The sequence below is a fragment of the Mesoplodon bidens genome, assembly GCF_964165515.1.
Source record: "Mesoplodon bidens genome assembly, chromosome: 1".
Classification (NCBI taxonomy): Eukaryota; Metazoa; Chordata; class Mammalia; order Artiodactyla; family Ziphiidae; genus Mesoplodon; species Mesoplodon bidens.
Genome location: NC_138176.1, coordinates 107,501,598 through 107,518,108, shown reverse-complemented (window position 1 = coordinate 107,518,108; position 16,511 = coordinate 107,501,598). Strand labels below are relative to the sequence as shown.

Sequence of the window (16,511 nt, the reverse complement as noted above, 5' to 3'; positions counted from 1 at the left end):
CCAAAAAGATGATGAAACTTTTTAAGAGATTCTATCCCAGTGTTGAAATGTTTATCTAAAGATACTGATCTGTAATCAGATTTGTGGAGTTGTTATATTCTGGTCACAGATGCGTTTATATGGATTTAAATCAACATAGTAACATTATATAATTTGCCCGTAGTTCCTAAATACTTAACATTTATTATGGGCCTGATGCATGAAAGGCCTTTGCTAGGTGCTGTGAGTACCAGAGATATAATCGTCACTGTCAAGGAGGGGTGAAGTCCTGCCGTTTAGATGCTCCCCTGAGAGCATCAACTATGGGTGCTCATGGATAGAGCCCAAGAATGACTGCCTGTTTTTAAATAAATAACAATTAAAACTATGTTACAATTGTGTAATGCTACATTACTATGTATTTAAGTATGATTTCTTAAAGCAATACAAAAGGCAAACCATTCATGTGTAGTATTTATCATACTTCAAAATTTAGCCAGGTATCTTGGTTTGCTTATGAAATTCTCCTTCTCCTTCTTCTTGTTCTTCTTTCTTCTCCTTCTTCTTCTTTTCTCCCCGCCTCCCCCCCTCATGTGGTGCTGGGCACTTCTGGGGTTTCTGGAAAATACTTAACACTTTGATCACTTCAGTCTTGCAAAGCAGGATTTCATAGTTTACACATGATTTTATAAACAGGTGGAATGGTGATCTCATGGACAGAGGGTTTATGTTGACTTTGGTTGGTGCTTCCCTTTGGAATGTTTTCTCGTTCACTTTTCGTATCTACATGCTTTCTCACTATAGTTACATGAGGTCATGAAAATGGCAGATTCTCACAAGATGCAGAGCTAAAAAGAGAAATTTTTTGAGAGGTACTATTTTGGATATAATTACCTTAAAATAATGTTCACTTTGATAAATGTAGCCTAATAATGATTCCTTTCAAGTGATCAAATTAAGTAATTCATTTCAGAAGATTCAGATAGCCTGTCCACTTTTTTTTTTCAGAAGCAAGTTTTTTTAAGAAGACTTAGAAAATGATATGATATATGTAGAGAGTTTTCACAATATTTTCCATATAATAAGTATCCAAAAATATTAGCTATTTATAATAAAAAATAGAATAAGGAGTGTGACTAGTTTGATAAAGACAGATAATCTATAACCATTTGGTCACTCATCTTCTGGCTCTGTCACTGTTCCTGCCTCTGCTTCTAGACTTAATTTTCATTTCAAAAGAAAGACCAAGAAATAATGCGTTATGGCTCAGACAACTGAACCTCATTTTAGCATTTTGTAAGAGCACCCGCTGTGTTTGGTGTCTGTACTTGTTCCCAAGATTCCTGCAGCTCCTTGGTGCTCCCCTGACTGTCCGAGCTCAGTGAAAGGTAGCTTTTGTTCTCTCCTGGCCGTTAGCAGCTTCTCTCTTTTTTTTTTTTTTTTTTAACATTTGAGACAGTTTTTATTAAATATACAAAAGCAAAATAAAGCAAGCAAGCTCTAAGAAGGCAGGACGTCATAAGGGCATTCATTGTCTTTGGATGGTGTACAGCACCATTAAAGTTAACTTAGATTTTAAAAAACCATGAGCACAGATAGCTAACTACATTTTGTTTCCCTTAGTAGTTTTAAGATCTACCTAGTCATGAATTTATTATTTAAGAAATTTTTCTTCTCTAGAATATAAAAACATGATAACCAAAGAAATTTATTTAGGAAAGCACTGTACGATAAAATTTAACTTATTCATTCTTTTCCATGTCAAGATGTTCTCCACATCTTCCACATTTTGCATTAATAAAACTAATGTAGGGTAAAACCTTCACTCCAATCCCACAGATCACCTTATGTGGTTAATACTATTTTCCGAAAACAAGCAGAACAAGCAGCAGAGTTGTTTACTCCTTTTAGACATTTAGCTTTAAAACCATTAATTTTAATCAAAGTAAACTTGTTCTAAGAAAACTATTCAACATATCCAGAAATAGAACCCCATTTTCTCTCTTAGCATCACCCCAGAGTATTAGTTAAGAACCATCTGCTAAGCTATAATACTAGTGCCAGAGACTCATTAGCTACTGGTCTCACCACAGGTCAATTGCTGGTTGGAGCAAAAGAGCTTAAATTATTTGAGATTAACTTTATTAGTAGCCTCCCAAAAGGATGACTACAAATACTTTCATTCACAATGCTAGACAAGGTATCAATATTTCTATCTTTCCCCTTTGAAAAGAGTATTGTTTTAAAATATTTTGGCTGTCAAAACTTGTAGCAGCTTCTCTGGATGCCAAGTGATGGCTTCCGTTCCAGTGCCTTCCTTGAGTCGAAACAGTTCCACTCGCCACATGACTCAACTCTGCATGCACTGAGCATGGAGTAATTAAGTTCCTGGAACTGGGCAAGAATGTTCTCATGCACATTCCTCCCTGTATCCTCTACCCTCCCCCACCTTCAGTATTTGACTGGAAAGTGTTTAAAATTTATTACCTATATCTTTCACAGACGTTGAAATAATGTCTGTATCCAGACATATTTAGGAAAAATCAGTCCTTAAACTTGTTTGTATTGATTTATATTTGTTTGTAACAATTGTATTTATCATTGTAAATTTCTGGTTTTATTTATTTTTGTTCAAGGAAAGAAAACATGATGTTATAAACTCAATTCAAATGCAACCAATAGCTTTTTAAAAATATTTTTTATTAAGATTTTATAATGAATATCACTTCAGCATGGAACATCAGAACACTGAAAATGCAAACAGGAAAATACATTATTTATGTCAGTGTAAATAAGCAATAAACAATTTACAATAGGAACATAAAACAATTTTATTTGAGCCTAACTGAGGGCTATAGCCTGGGAGACAAAAAGTCAAGAAGCACTTCAGTTGTGTTTTGCTGGACTACAAAATGGGGAAGGCTTATACAGGCAAACACTGCAAAATTATGTAATTTGTTTGTTAAGAATTAGGATTGGAGGTGCAAGAAGTAAGGGTGTTTGTTAAGCAAGGACCCATGGGGCCCGAAATGGTTGCTTAGTTACAAGGGGAAACCTTGAGACCATAAGGTTGGCAGCTGCCAGCAGGTACTATTTTGAGAATGACTGCTGGTGTCCTTGAGTTTGATACAGTGCAGAAAATTCAAGTTCTTGGGATTTCCCTGGTGGCCCAGTGGTTAAAAATCCGCCTGCCAATGCAGGGGACACGGGTTCGAGCCCTGGTGCGGGAAGATCCAATGTGCCACAGAGCAATTAAGCCCCATGCACCACAACTACTGAGCCTATGCTCTAGAGCCCGTGAACCGCAACTTCTGTGCCCACGTGCCACAACAGCTGAAGCCCGTGTGCCTAAAGCCTGTGCTCTGCAACAAGAGAAGCCACCACAATGAGAAGCCTGCGCACTGCAGTGAAGAGTAACCCCAGCCCGCCACAACTAGAGAAAGCCCGCCCAGAGGAACGAAGACCCAACACAGCCAAAAATAGATAAATAAGTTAATTAATTAATTAATTTTTAAAAAGAAAATTCAAGTTCTCAGTAATACAGGAACATGTCTGAAACCGTACCTACAATGGCACTAATGAAAGAAATTGAAGACAACACAAACAGGTGGAAAGATATACCAGATTCTTGGATTGGAAGAATTAGCATTGTTAAAGTGACCATACTATTCAAGTCAATCTACAGATTCAGTGAAATCCCTATCAAAATACCAAGGGCATTTTTCACAGAACTAGGGCAAATAATTTTAAAATTTGTATGGAAACACAAAAGACCCCAAATAGCCAAAACAATCTTGAGAAAGAAGAACGGAGCTGGAGGAATCATGCTCCCTGACTTCAGACTATACTACAAAGCTATGGTATTTGAATCAGAATGGTACTGGCACAAAAACAGAAATATAGATCAATGGCACAGGATAGAAAGCCCAGAAATAAGCCCATACACATAGGGTCAATTAATCTACAACAGAGGAGGAAAGAATATACAATAGAGAAAAGACAGTCTCTTCAATAACTGGTGCTGGGAAAACTAGACAGCTACATATAAAAGAATGAAATTAGAGCATTCTCTAAAACCATCTACAGAAATAAACTCAAAATCAGTTAAAGACCTATATGTAAGACCAGAAACCGTAACACTCCTAGAGGAAAACATAGGCAGAACACTCTGACATAAATTGTAGCAATATTTTTTTTGGATCTGTCTCCTAAAGCAAAGGAAATAAAAGCAAAAATAAACAAATGGGACCTAATTAAACTTAAAAGCTTTTGCACAACAAAGGAAGCTATCGATAAAATGAAAAGACATCTTACAGTATGGGAGAAAATATTTGCAAATGATATGACCAGTAAGGGGTTAATGTCCAAAGTATATTAACAGGGACTTCCCTGGTGGTGCAATGGTAAAGAATCCACCTGCCAATGCAGGAGACATGGGTTCGATCCCTGGTCCAGGAAAATCCCACATGCTGCAGAGCAACTAAGCCTGTGTGCCACAACTACTGAGCCTGCGCTCTAGAGCCCGTGAGCCACAACTATTGAGCCCACATGCTGCAAGTACTGAAGCCCACGCGCCTAGAGCCCATGCTCCACAACAAGAGAAGCCACTGCAATGAGAATCCCACGCACCACAACGAAGAGTAGCCACCACTCGCCACAACTAGAGAAAGCCTGCACACAGCAACAAAGACCCAACACAGCCAAATATAAATAAATAAATAGAAGACATTAAAAAAAAAGGAGACTCAGTTATAGAAACAAACTAGTGGTTACCAGTGAGAAGAGGGAAGGGTGAGGGGCAGAATAAGGGTGGATGAGTGGTTGGTACAAACTATTATGTATAAAATAAGCTACAAGAATATATTTTATAACACAGAGAATATAGCCAATATTTTATAGTAACTATAAATGGACTATAACCTTTAAAAATTGTTTATCACCATATTGTACACCTGTAACTTATATAATTTGTACATCAACTATACTTCAATAAAGAAAAGGTTATCTAACCTAACCTGTTGAATTAGGTTTTGACTATTCAAAATCCTTCTGAAGAACATGCTTCAGGTACGCACTGTTATGTGACCAGAATTGGTATTTGAAATGAAACTTGCTGCCCTAGTGTCAGCCTCCCTCTTTTTTTGTACCAGAGAACAGTAAAGTGAGGATGTGATGTGAGAGGCAAGCAAGATTCAGTTCTAAGTGAAGGACGGTGTCAAGATGAGCGGTGAGAGAGCAGAGAGTCCGGCCTCAGTAATACTGGGCCCCTGGTCACTAGAAATGTCCTCATGCATCCCCAAAACTTGGGGCTGTAAATACCTGCATGGCACTTAATCTTCATGACTTCATGTCTTACGAATGTTATGACACTTTCAGTGTATTCAAGTTTGAAGCTAAAAGAATCCACACGTGTCTGGTCCTAAATCCTGCACAGTACAAACTTGTGGAGTTTTATTACATAAAATTATGCTGTTTACATAGATACTGTTCATGTCAAATAAGTAATTTAGAATTATTTTAGTTTTACTTTGGACTGCCCTTACTAACAGAGCAAATCCATTTAAATGATCTAAGTGACCTCTATGGTGTTGCTCATGATAATAAGTAAATGTTGACTTTTCATGTTTCCTGAGGCCAAATGTGAGAAGAAGGCCCATTGCCAACCATGTATACTCCCCCTTTGTTGAGTGTTTATGCTTAGACCCACCAGTAAACAACTTGGAGGCTTGCTCACATCAGACAGGGATTCCTACCTTCGCTGCCTGTGCAGTTATGGCCTCTCCTGTCTCTGAGCACATAGATGCATTGAGGGGCAAAGGGATCAGGAGGGTCGTCTAGCCCAAGTGTGTCACCCACAGTATCCACATATATTGTGTGGCCATTGATTATTAGTGTGAGATACATCGAAATTAGTGACGACCAGTAAGGAATATGTTTGAAAAAAGGATACTATCCTAGTTTGTCCCTATAAAGGTCATTCCCATTGGGCTTCCCTGGTGGCGCAGTGGTTAAGAATCCACCTGCCAATGCAGGGGACATGGGTTTGAGCCCTGGTCCAGGAAGATCCCACATGCCGTGGGGCAACTAAGCCCGTGCGTCACAACTACTGAGCCTGCGCTGTAGAGCCCATGAGGCACAACTACCGAAACCCACGCGCCTAGAGCCCGTGCTCTGGAACAAGAAAAGCCACCTCAATGAGAAGCCCACGCACCACAACGAAGAGCAGCCCCCGCTCCCCTCAACTAGAGAAAGCCCGTGCGCAGCAACGAAGACGCAATGCAGCCAAAATTTTTTAAAATAAATAAATAAATTATTATTTTTTAAAAAATGTCATTCCCACAATCTGAAGCATTACCTCAGTGCTTCCTGAGACTGAGGAAGTGGGAGTTCCGTGTTCTTGTTGTGTGTTAGTAGCTGCACCTCTGGTGGTGTCTGGTGGTGGTAATTGTGAAGTCATAGTAATTGTTGCAAACATGATAGTTCTCTTACTGTGTATCCAGCAGTCCTCTGTGTATTTTACCTACGTAAAATCCTTTGATCTTCACAGCGAAGTAGACACTTATTAACTCTGTATTACAAAGGAAGAGACTGAGGTACAGAGGGGGGTACCTACTTCGCCAAAGACACACAGCTCGTAAGTGGAAGAGACAGGATGCCAACCCAGTCTCGAAAACCCATGCTCTTAGCCCTTGGGCATCCTGCTTTTTTGTCTGCTACTGTTGCTGATAAAACTAAAGATAACAATAACAGCAATGATGGTGAAAACTTACACGGACCTTATCATGTACCAGGCACAGTTCTAAGTGCTCTACGTGTATTGACTGACTTATTCTTTGTAACAACCCCAGGAGGCAGGTTCTGTTGCTGTTTGTGTATTACAGGTAAAGAGCCTGAGGCACAGAAAGGCTGACTAAGATTTTGAAAGTCACAGGTGTTATGTTTTATCTTTTTGTAGCCAGTACATTTTATCCTTTTGTATCCTGTACACTGGATTTGTCCATGGAAGTGCATCACTTGTGTATGGAGAGTGAAAAAAAAAATTGAGAGTTCCTCTCATTGGAATGATTATTTAAGGAGCAAAACCATTCATTTCAGTTTAAAACAGTGTTCACTTTCAGAATTCTTGTTGAAGAGTACACATGTGAAACACCTGTTTGTTTTGGCATGTAAAGTGGTGAGCTCAGTGTACATAACTTATTCCACTGATTGTAATGCTAAGTCTGCCACACCCAAACTAAGGTATCGTGGGGTTTGTGAATGTGGTATCTCTGCCACTTCCATTACTTTTAGGTGATAAGGAACTATCTTGGCATTAATCTATGGACATTTACTTGTTAGGGATCAGATTTTTCTGAAATCCATCTTTAGGATAGAATGATGCATGTGAATTATACACCTCTCTTAACATGCAGCTGGATTTGCTTGCCCACTGTTGGCAAGACTAGGATATTTGGAGAGTTTTCCAGAAGCTATAAAGGGTTTGTGTTCATTTGCCCCTCGTTCTTCCCATAGCCCACCCCTCGCCCTTGCTGGACACTTGTTCTCGAACACGTGTGCTCACTGACCAAGATGGTAACAGATTCCTGGTCCACTTCCATGGTCTCTGACTTCCCATTCCGTCCTCACGCTGTTACAGCTTTGTCCCTGGCACTGCTGAAACTGTTGCCACAATTTGCCAAATTGAGGGGGACGTTTTACTTCCACCTTTGTCTTGTTTGCTGTCTCTGTTCCCTTCGACTCACTAACCCCACTCACTTCTGATTCTCCTTATAATATCTGACATTTCCTTCTAAGTCTTTTTTCTTCATGGCCTTCTCTTCCTCTGCTTCTTTATTAAAGTTGGCATTGCTCAGGTGTTCAACTTTGGCCCCCTCTTTTTCTCACTGGATATGCTGTTCTCAGGTGGTCTTACTCAGAGTTTTCCTGTATCACTCTGATCTGCAAACTCATAAATCCAACTGCTTGCTGAAACTACACTTGGATATTCCATTGTCACCTTAATACCCAGCAAGTTCAAAAGCAAATTAATTTTCTTTCCTTTGAAAAATGCTCTTCCTCCTGTGTTCTTCATCCCCAAGCCACTCAAGCTATGAACCCAATCAGCCTCCTTCCTACCCCTCCCCGCTTCACACAGTAATGCACATTAGAATCCCTGTTTTAATCTTTTTTGAGTCTTGTCCTTGGAGATTACTTTTCAAAATTGCTTGGATGTGAGCCTTGGCAGGTAGACTCTGAAAAGCCTCTCCAGTTAACAAATTGAAGAATAAAAATCATATGATCCTCTCAATAGATGTCGAAAAAGCTTTTGACAGAATTCAACATCTATTTATAAGAACTCTTCACAAAGTGGGTGTGAGGGAATATATATCAACCTAACAAAGTCCATGTAGGATAAGCCCACAGCAAACATCATTCTCAATGGTGAAAAGCTGAAAGCATTTCCTCTAAGGTCAGGAACAAGAAAAGGATGCCCGCTCTCACCACTTTTATTCATCATAGTGTTGGAAGTCCTAGCCATAGCAATCAGACAATAAGAAGAAATAAAAGGAATCCAAATTGGAAAGGAAGAAGTAAAACTGTTACTGTTTGCAGATGACATGACACTATATATAAAAAATCCTAAAGACACAACCAAAAAACTATTAGAACTAATAAATGAATTAGTGAAGTTAAAAGGTACAAAATTAATACAGTAAGTCCCCTACATATGAACCTTCAAGTTGCGAACTTTCAAAGATCTGAACATGCATTCACATGTCCAGTCACATCAGTTCACATGACTGGTGTACATTGTCACGTGCTTGCATCCTCTACAAGCGGTTGTACTTTTGTGTACTTTACAGTGCTGTATAGAGTACATTAGTATAGTATCTTTATTTAAAGCCCAGGATGTCCAGAGCAAGTGTAAAAGCAGCGGTATATAGCTGATTGTGTTAGTTGGGTACATGGACTAACTTTGTTGGACTTAAGAACAAATTGGACTTAATGAACTTGCTCTCAGAACAGAACTGGTGCAATCCCAATTGCATCAAGAAAATAATACCTAGGAATAAATTTAACCAAGGAGGTGAAAGACCTGAACTCTGAAAACTCTAAGACATTGATGAAAGAAATTGAAGCCATGACAAATAAATGGAAAGATATACCATGCTTATGGATTAGAAGAATCAATATTTTTAAGATGTCCATACTTCCCAAGGTAATCTACAGATTCAATTTAGTCCCTATCAAAATACCAGTGGCATTTTTCATAGAACTAGAATAATCCTAAAATTTGTATGGAACCACAAAAGACCCCAAAAGCCAAAGCAATCTTGAGAAAGAATAAAGCTGAAGGTATCACACTCCCTGACTTCAGACTATAGTAATCAAAACAGTAGGGGGGGATTTCGCTGGTGGTGCGGTGGTTAAGAATCTACCTGCCAATGCAGAGGACACAGGTTTGAGCCCTGGTCCGGGAAGATCCCACATGCTGTAGAGAAACTAAGCCCATGTGCCACAACTCCTGAAGCCTGTGCTCCACAACAAGAGAAGCCACTGTAATGAGAAGCCTGCAAACCACAACAAAGAGTAACCCCCACTCGCCACAACTAGAGAAAGCCTGTGTGCAGCAACAAAGACCCAACACAGCCAACAAGAAATAAATAAATATATTATTTTTTAAAAAAGAGTATTAACTTTCACGAAACTTAAAAAAAAAAAAAACCAGTATGGTACTGGCAGGAAAACAGATTCATATATCACTGGAACAGATTAGAAAGCCCAGAAATACATCCATATTTACATGGTCAATTAATCTACATCAAAGAAGTCAGTAATATACAATGGGGAAAAGACAGCCCCTTCAATAAATGCTTTTGGGAAAACTGGACAGCCACATGCAAAAGAATGAAACTGGACTATTTTCCTACACTATGTATAAGAATAAACTCAAAATGGTTAAAGACTCAAATATAAGACCTGAAAACACAAAACACCTACAAGAAAACATAGCATCAGTATGTTCTTTGACATCAGTCCTAGGGATGATTTTTTAGATATGTCTCCTCAGGCAGGGGTAAGAAAAACAAAAATAAACAAATGGGACTACATCAAACAAAAAAGCTTTTGCATAGCAAAGGAAACCATCAACAAAACGAAAAGACAGCCTACTGTATGGGAGAAGATATTTTCAAATAATATATTTTATAAAAGGCTTGTATCCCAATTATATAAAGAAATCCTACAACTTAATATAAAAAAGAACAAACAATACAATTAAAAATTGTGCAGAGGACCTGAATAGACATTTCTCCAAAGGACAAAAAGATAGCCAACAAACCCATGAAAAGATGCTCAGCACCACTAATCATCAGGAAAATGCAAATCAAAACCACAGTGAGATACCACCTCACACCTGTTAGAATAGCTCTTATCAAAAAGACAAGAAAAAACAAGTATTGGCAAGGAGGATGTGGAGAAAAGGGAACCCTTGTGCACTGCTGCTGGGAGTGAAAATTCATGCTGCTACTGTGGGAAACAGTATGGAGATTCCTCAGAAAAATAGAAAATAGAACTATCATATGTTCCAGCAATTCCACTTCTGGGTATTTATACCAATAAAACAAAAATACTGATTGAAAATGATATATACACCCTTATGTTCATTGAAGCATTGTTTGTAATAGCCAAGATTTGGAAGCAACCTAAGTAGTATCTACCAATAGATGGATGGATAAAGAAGACATGTTTCACATACTCATAATACATATGTGTGTGTATATGTGTTTCATATATATACATATATATACATATATGTGTATGTATATATGCCCACATATTTCACCTACCCACACAGTGGAATGTTACTCAACCATGAAAAATAAAGCTTTCCATTTGCACAAAGGCAGCATGAATGGGCCTGGAGGGTATGCCAGAGAAAGACCAATGTTGTATGACTTCACAAAGGAAACCAAAAAGCAAAACAGATGACCAAACCAAACAGAAAGACGCTTATTTAATATAAAATATTAAATGAGTAATGGGGTTTAATATACAGCATAAGGAATATAGTCAATAATATTGTAATAACCGTACAGTCACAGGTGGTTAGTAGACTTGGTGATCAATTTCATAATGTATTTAAATATCGAATCACTATGTTGTACACCTGAAACATAATATTGTATATCAACTATACTTTAATTTTTTTAAGTTTATTTTTACAATCCTCTAAAGTGAAACCTTTCGTCAGCATTGGATATTTCTAAATATATGTAGACACATATGTCAGTTATCGTGGTTAGCAGGATTTTCTATCACTAGTTAATATATATTTTTAATTGTTTTAATGCACTGTTAGCAGTGTGACATTCTGAACAATGTCTCTTTCTAATTTCAGCCTGTGAGGTTGAAGCGGGGAAAGTGTACCAGGTGTCCTCAAAAGAGCACATCCAGCCATTCAAAGAAAACATGGAACAATTTATTATTCAAGGTAAATTCGGAAGAGATATGTTGCATTTCCCTCCCTGTTCAGCAGAAAGGTAGAAGGCATTTTGAAAAATATGCATTGGTTTAAAAGGGATTATTTTGACATCACAGAAAAATAAATGATGTTTAATCACGAATCACACAGTTGTGACAGACAAGCAATTGGCTAAACATGCTGTTTTGTGAATAATATTCATTATTCCTGTTTTTTAATGACAGTAAATACAATAGTTATTAGTTAAAATAGCATATACATACATTTTAATAAAATAGCATATAGTTTTAAAGGCATTAAAATATTTATCTTTTTGTGATAGAAAGTTAGATATTATTTTAAGTTTTATCTACACTTATGACTTCATTTCAACCTGGTATTTATTTGCTTTGACAAAACATTGTGCTCAGAAACAAGGTATATTGATGATTTTCTGATCTTCAAAACATTATATTCTATCTTTTATAGGATGTATACATAACCCTGGATATTTAACACATTTTTTCCAGGGACCTTAAAAACTTTATAAATGTTATTTTATTGATTCTTCCTATATTCCTATGAAATAAGCATGGATGGAAAATTTTAGACCATATTAAAGAAACAAAAAAATTCTAATAAAAATTCTATTAATCTATTGCTGATTGAAATCCTTGAAACTTATATCAAAGCATTCACTACTCCAAACATTTCTGCTTTGGAAAGTTATATACATATCTTCTGAAGATCAGATTTATATCAGGCCATGCTTTGGGAAGGTTCTTGCTCTTTCAGGAATTCTTCAGAGACTGACATGACCTGAGACTGAGGCCAAGTAGTGCTCTGAAGACTGGCTCCATCCTCTGTGGTTTTTATAGGTTGTTCAAGTGTCTTTAATGATGATATACAGTGAATGAGTTGTGCTGGAATTTGATACAGCATTAAGCACAGCTCTTTTTTAGGTGGGAAAATACCATTTAATCATTTAAGATAATCATGACAATAGAAACAGAAATTTGGTCTGTCACGTATCAGAGTGATTGTCATTTCCATTTCCTCAGGTCCTCGTGACTTAGAGTGGAAAATCTATGTGTTGATTCTTAAATAGTCCTTGACTGAAATCAGTGTCCTGTAGTTACAAATTAGATGGGCCTGACAGCTCACTCAGCTCTTAATGATGAATGAAATGAGTCTTGGTTTTTCCATCCAGTGGACTTCTAGGATCAAGAAACTGTAATTTTATGGAATATTCTGTTTTGCTTATGGGTAGAAAGGAGTCCTTAATTCTATAACTCATTAAAAGAGAAGTCACACAATTTGCTAGATTTCACATCTGAAAACGTTCATGAGTGTGTCACTCATATACTTGTTCACATAATATGTGATTATATTATATATTTTAAATTTTTTTCACATCTTTATTGGAGTATAATTGCTTTACAATGGTTTGTCAGTTTCTGCTGTATAATAAACTGAATCAGCTATACATATACATATATCCCCATATCTCCTCCCTCTTGTATCTCCCTCCCACCCTCCCTATCCCACCCCTCTAGGTGGAAACAAAGAACTGAGCTGATCTCCCTGTGCGATGCGCCTGCTTCCCACTAGCTATCTATTTTACATTTGGTGATATATATATCCCCATGCCACGTTTTCACTTCGTCCCAGCTTCCCCTTCCCCTTACCAGTGTCCTCAAGTCCATTCCCTATGTCTATGTCTTAATTCCTGTCCTGCCCCTAGGTTCTTCAGAACCTTTTTCTTTTTTTTTTTGTAGATTCCACATACATGTGTAGGCATATGGTATTGTTTTTCTCTTTCTGACTCACTTCACTCTGTAAGACAGTCTCTAGGTCTATCCAACTCACTACAAATAGCTCAATTTCGTTTCTTTTTATGACTGAATAATATTCCATTGTATATATGTGCCACATCTTCTTTATCCATTCATCTGTCGATATACACTTAGGTTGCTTCCATGTCCTGGCTATTGTAAATAGAGCTGCAATGAACATTGTGGTGCATGACTGTTTTTGAATTATGGTTTTTTCAAGGTATATGACCAGTAGTGGGATTGCTGGGTTATATGGTAGTTCTATTTTTAGTTCTTTGAGGAACCTCCATACTGTTCTCCATAGTGGCTGCATCAATTTACATTCCCACAACAGTGCAAGAGGGTTCCCTTTTCTCCATATCCTCTCCACCATTTATTGTTTGTAGATTTTTTGATGATGGCCATTCTGACCGGTGTGAGGTGATACCTCATTGTAGTTTTGATTTACATTTCTCTAATGCATAGTGATGTTGAGCATCCTTTCATGTGTTTGTTGGCAATCTGTATGTCTTCTCTGGAGAAATGTCTATTTAGGCCTTCTGCCCAATTTTGGATTGGGTTTGTGTTTTTGATATTGAGCTGCATGAGCTGCTTGTACATTTTGGAGATTAATCCTTTGTAAGTTGCTTCATTTGTAAATATTTTCTCCCATTCTGAGGGTTGTCTTTTCATATTGTTTATGGTTTCCTTTGCTGTGCAAAATTTTGAAGTTTCATTAGGTCCCATTTGTTTATTTTTGTTTATATTTCCATTTCTCTAGTACGTGGGTCAAAAAGGATCTTGCTGTGATTTATGTCATGGAGTGTTCTGCCTATGTTTTCCTCTAAGACTTTAATAGTGTCTGGCCTTACATTTAGGTCTTTAATCCATTTTGAGTTTATTATTGTGTATGGTGTGAGGGAGTGTTCTAATTTCATTCTTTTACATGTAGCTGTCCAGTTTTCCCAGCACCACTTATTGAAGCGGCTGTCTTTTCTCAATTGTATATTCTTGCCTCCTTTATCAAAGATAAGGTGGCCATATGTGCATGGCTTTATCTCTGGGCTTTCTATCCTCTTCTGTTGATCTATATTTCTGTTTTTGCGGCAGTACTATACTGTCTTGATTACTGTAGCTTCGTAGTAGAGTCTGAAGTCAGGGAGCCTGATTCCTTCAGCTCCGTTTCTCTTTCTCAAGATTGCTTTGCCTATTCAGGGTCTTCTGTGTTTCCATACAAATTGTGAAATTTTTTGTTCTAGTTCTTTGAAAAATGCCAGTGGTAGTTTGATAGGGATTGCATTGAATCTGTAGATTGCTTTGGGTAGTATAGTAGAGTCATTTTCACAATGTTGATTCTTCCAATCCAAGAACATGGTATATCTCTCCATGTATTTCTATCATCTTTAATTTCTTTCATAAGTGTCTTATAATTTTCTGCATACAGGTATTTTATCGCCTTAGGTAAGTTTATTCCTAGATATTATGTTCTTTTTATTGCAATGGTAAATAGGAGTATTTTCTCAATTTCACTTCCAGATTTTTCATCATTAGTGTATAGGACTGCAAGCAGTTTCTGTGCATTAATTTTGTATCCTGGTACTTTACCAAATTCATTGATTAGCTCTAGCAGTTTTCTGGTAGCATCTTTAGGATTCTCTATGCATAGTATCACGTCATCTGCAAACAGTGACAGCTTTACTTCTTCTTTTCCGATTTGGATTCCTTTTATTTCTATTTCTTCTCTGACTGCTGTGGCTAAAACTTCCAAAAGTATGTTGAATAATATTGGTGAGAGTGGGCAACCTTGTCTTGTTCCTGATCTTAGTGGAAATGGTCTCAGTTTTTCACCATTGAGGACGATGTTGGCTGTGGGTTTGTCATATATGGCCTTTCTTATGTTGCAGTCAGTTCCCTCTATGCCTACTTTCTGGAGGGTTTTTATCATAAATTGGTGTTGAATTTTGTCGAAAGCTTTCTCTGCAGCTAATGAGATGATCACATGGTTTTTCTCCTTCAATTTGTTAATATGGTGTATCACATTGATTGATTTGCGTATATTGAAGAATCCTTGCATTCCTGGGATAAATCCCGCTGGATCATGGTGTATGATCCTTTTCATGTGCTGTTGGATTCTGTTTGCCAGTATTTTGTTGAGGATTTTTGCATCTATGTTTACCAGTGATATTGGCCTGTAGTTTTTTTTTCTTTGTGACATCTTTGTCTGGTTTTGGTATCAGGGTGATGGTGGCCTCATAGAATGAGTTTGGGGATGTTCCTCCCTCTGCTATATTTTGGAAGAGTTTGAGAAGGATAGGTGTTAGCTCTTCTCTAAATGTTTTATAGAATTAGCCTGTGAAGCCATCTGTCCTGGGGTTTTCTTTTTTGGAAGATTTTTAATCACAGTTTCAATTTCAGTGCTTGTGATTGTTCTGTTCATATTTACTATTTCTTCCTGGTTCAGTCTCGGAAGGTTGTGCTTTTCTATGAATTTGTCCCTTTCTTCCAGGTTGTCCATTTTATTGGCATATAGTTGCTTGCAGTAATCTCTCATGATCCTTTGTTTTTCTCCAGTGTCAGTTGTTACTTCTCCTTTTTTTTTTTTGCGGTATGCAGGCCTCTCACTGTTGTGGCCTCTCCCGTTGTGGAGCACAGGCTCCGGACACGCAGGCTCAGCAGCCATGGCTCACGGGCCCAGCCGCTCCGTGGCATGTGGCATCTTCCCGGACTGGGGCACGAACCCGTGTCCCCTGCATTGGCAGGCATACTCTCAACCTCTGCGCCACCAGGGAAGCCCACTTCTCCTTTTTCATTACTAATTTTATTGATTTGAGTCTTCTCACTTTTTTTCTTGTTGAGCCTGGCTCATGGTTTATCAATTTTGTTTATCTTCTCAAAGAACCCACTTATAGTTTTATTGATCTTTGCTATCATTTCCTTCCTTTCTTTTTCATTTATTTCTGATCTGATCTTTATGATTTCTTTCCTTCTGCTAACTTTTTTTTTGTCGTTGTTCTTCTTCTTTCTCTAATTGCTTTATGTATAAGGTTAGGTTGTTTATTTGAGATGTTTCCTGTTTCTTAAGGTAGGATTATATTGCTATAAACTTCCCTCTTAGAACTGCTTTTGCTGCATCCCATAGCTTTTGGGTCGTCATGTGTTCATAGGCATTTGTTTCTAGGTATTTTTTTATTTCTTCTTTGATTTCTTCAGTGATCTCTTGTTTATTAAGTAGTGTATTGTTTAGCCTCCATGTGTTTGTATTTTTTATAGATTTT

At 37.6% G+C, this 16,511-nt stretch overlaps 1 protein-coding gene across 1 annotated transcript in view; it reads left to right on the top strand.

Moving 5' to 3' along the window:
- Positions 1-16,511, top strand: part of FMN2 (formin 2) — a gene marked incomplete at both ends in the record, with an annotated part of 311,706 nt that overhangs the window by 237,513 nt on the left and 57,682 nt on the right. The window contains one exon of the mRNA XM_081254035.1: positions 11,360-11,452. Coding sequence (XP_081110161.1) covers positions 11,360-11,452 — 93 coding nt within the window. The remainder of the gene's footprint in view (positions 1-11,359; positions 11,453-16,511) is intronic.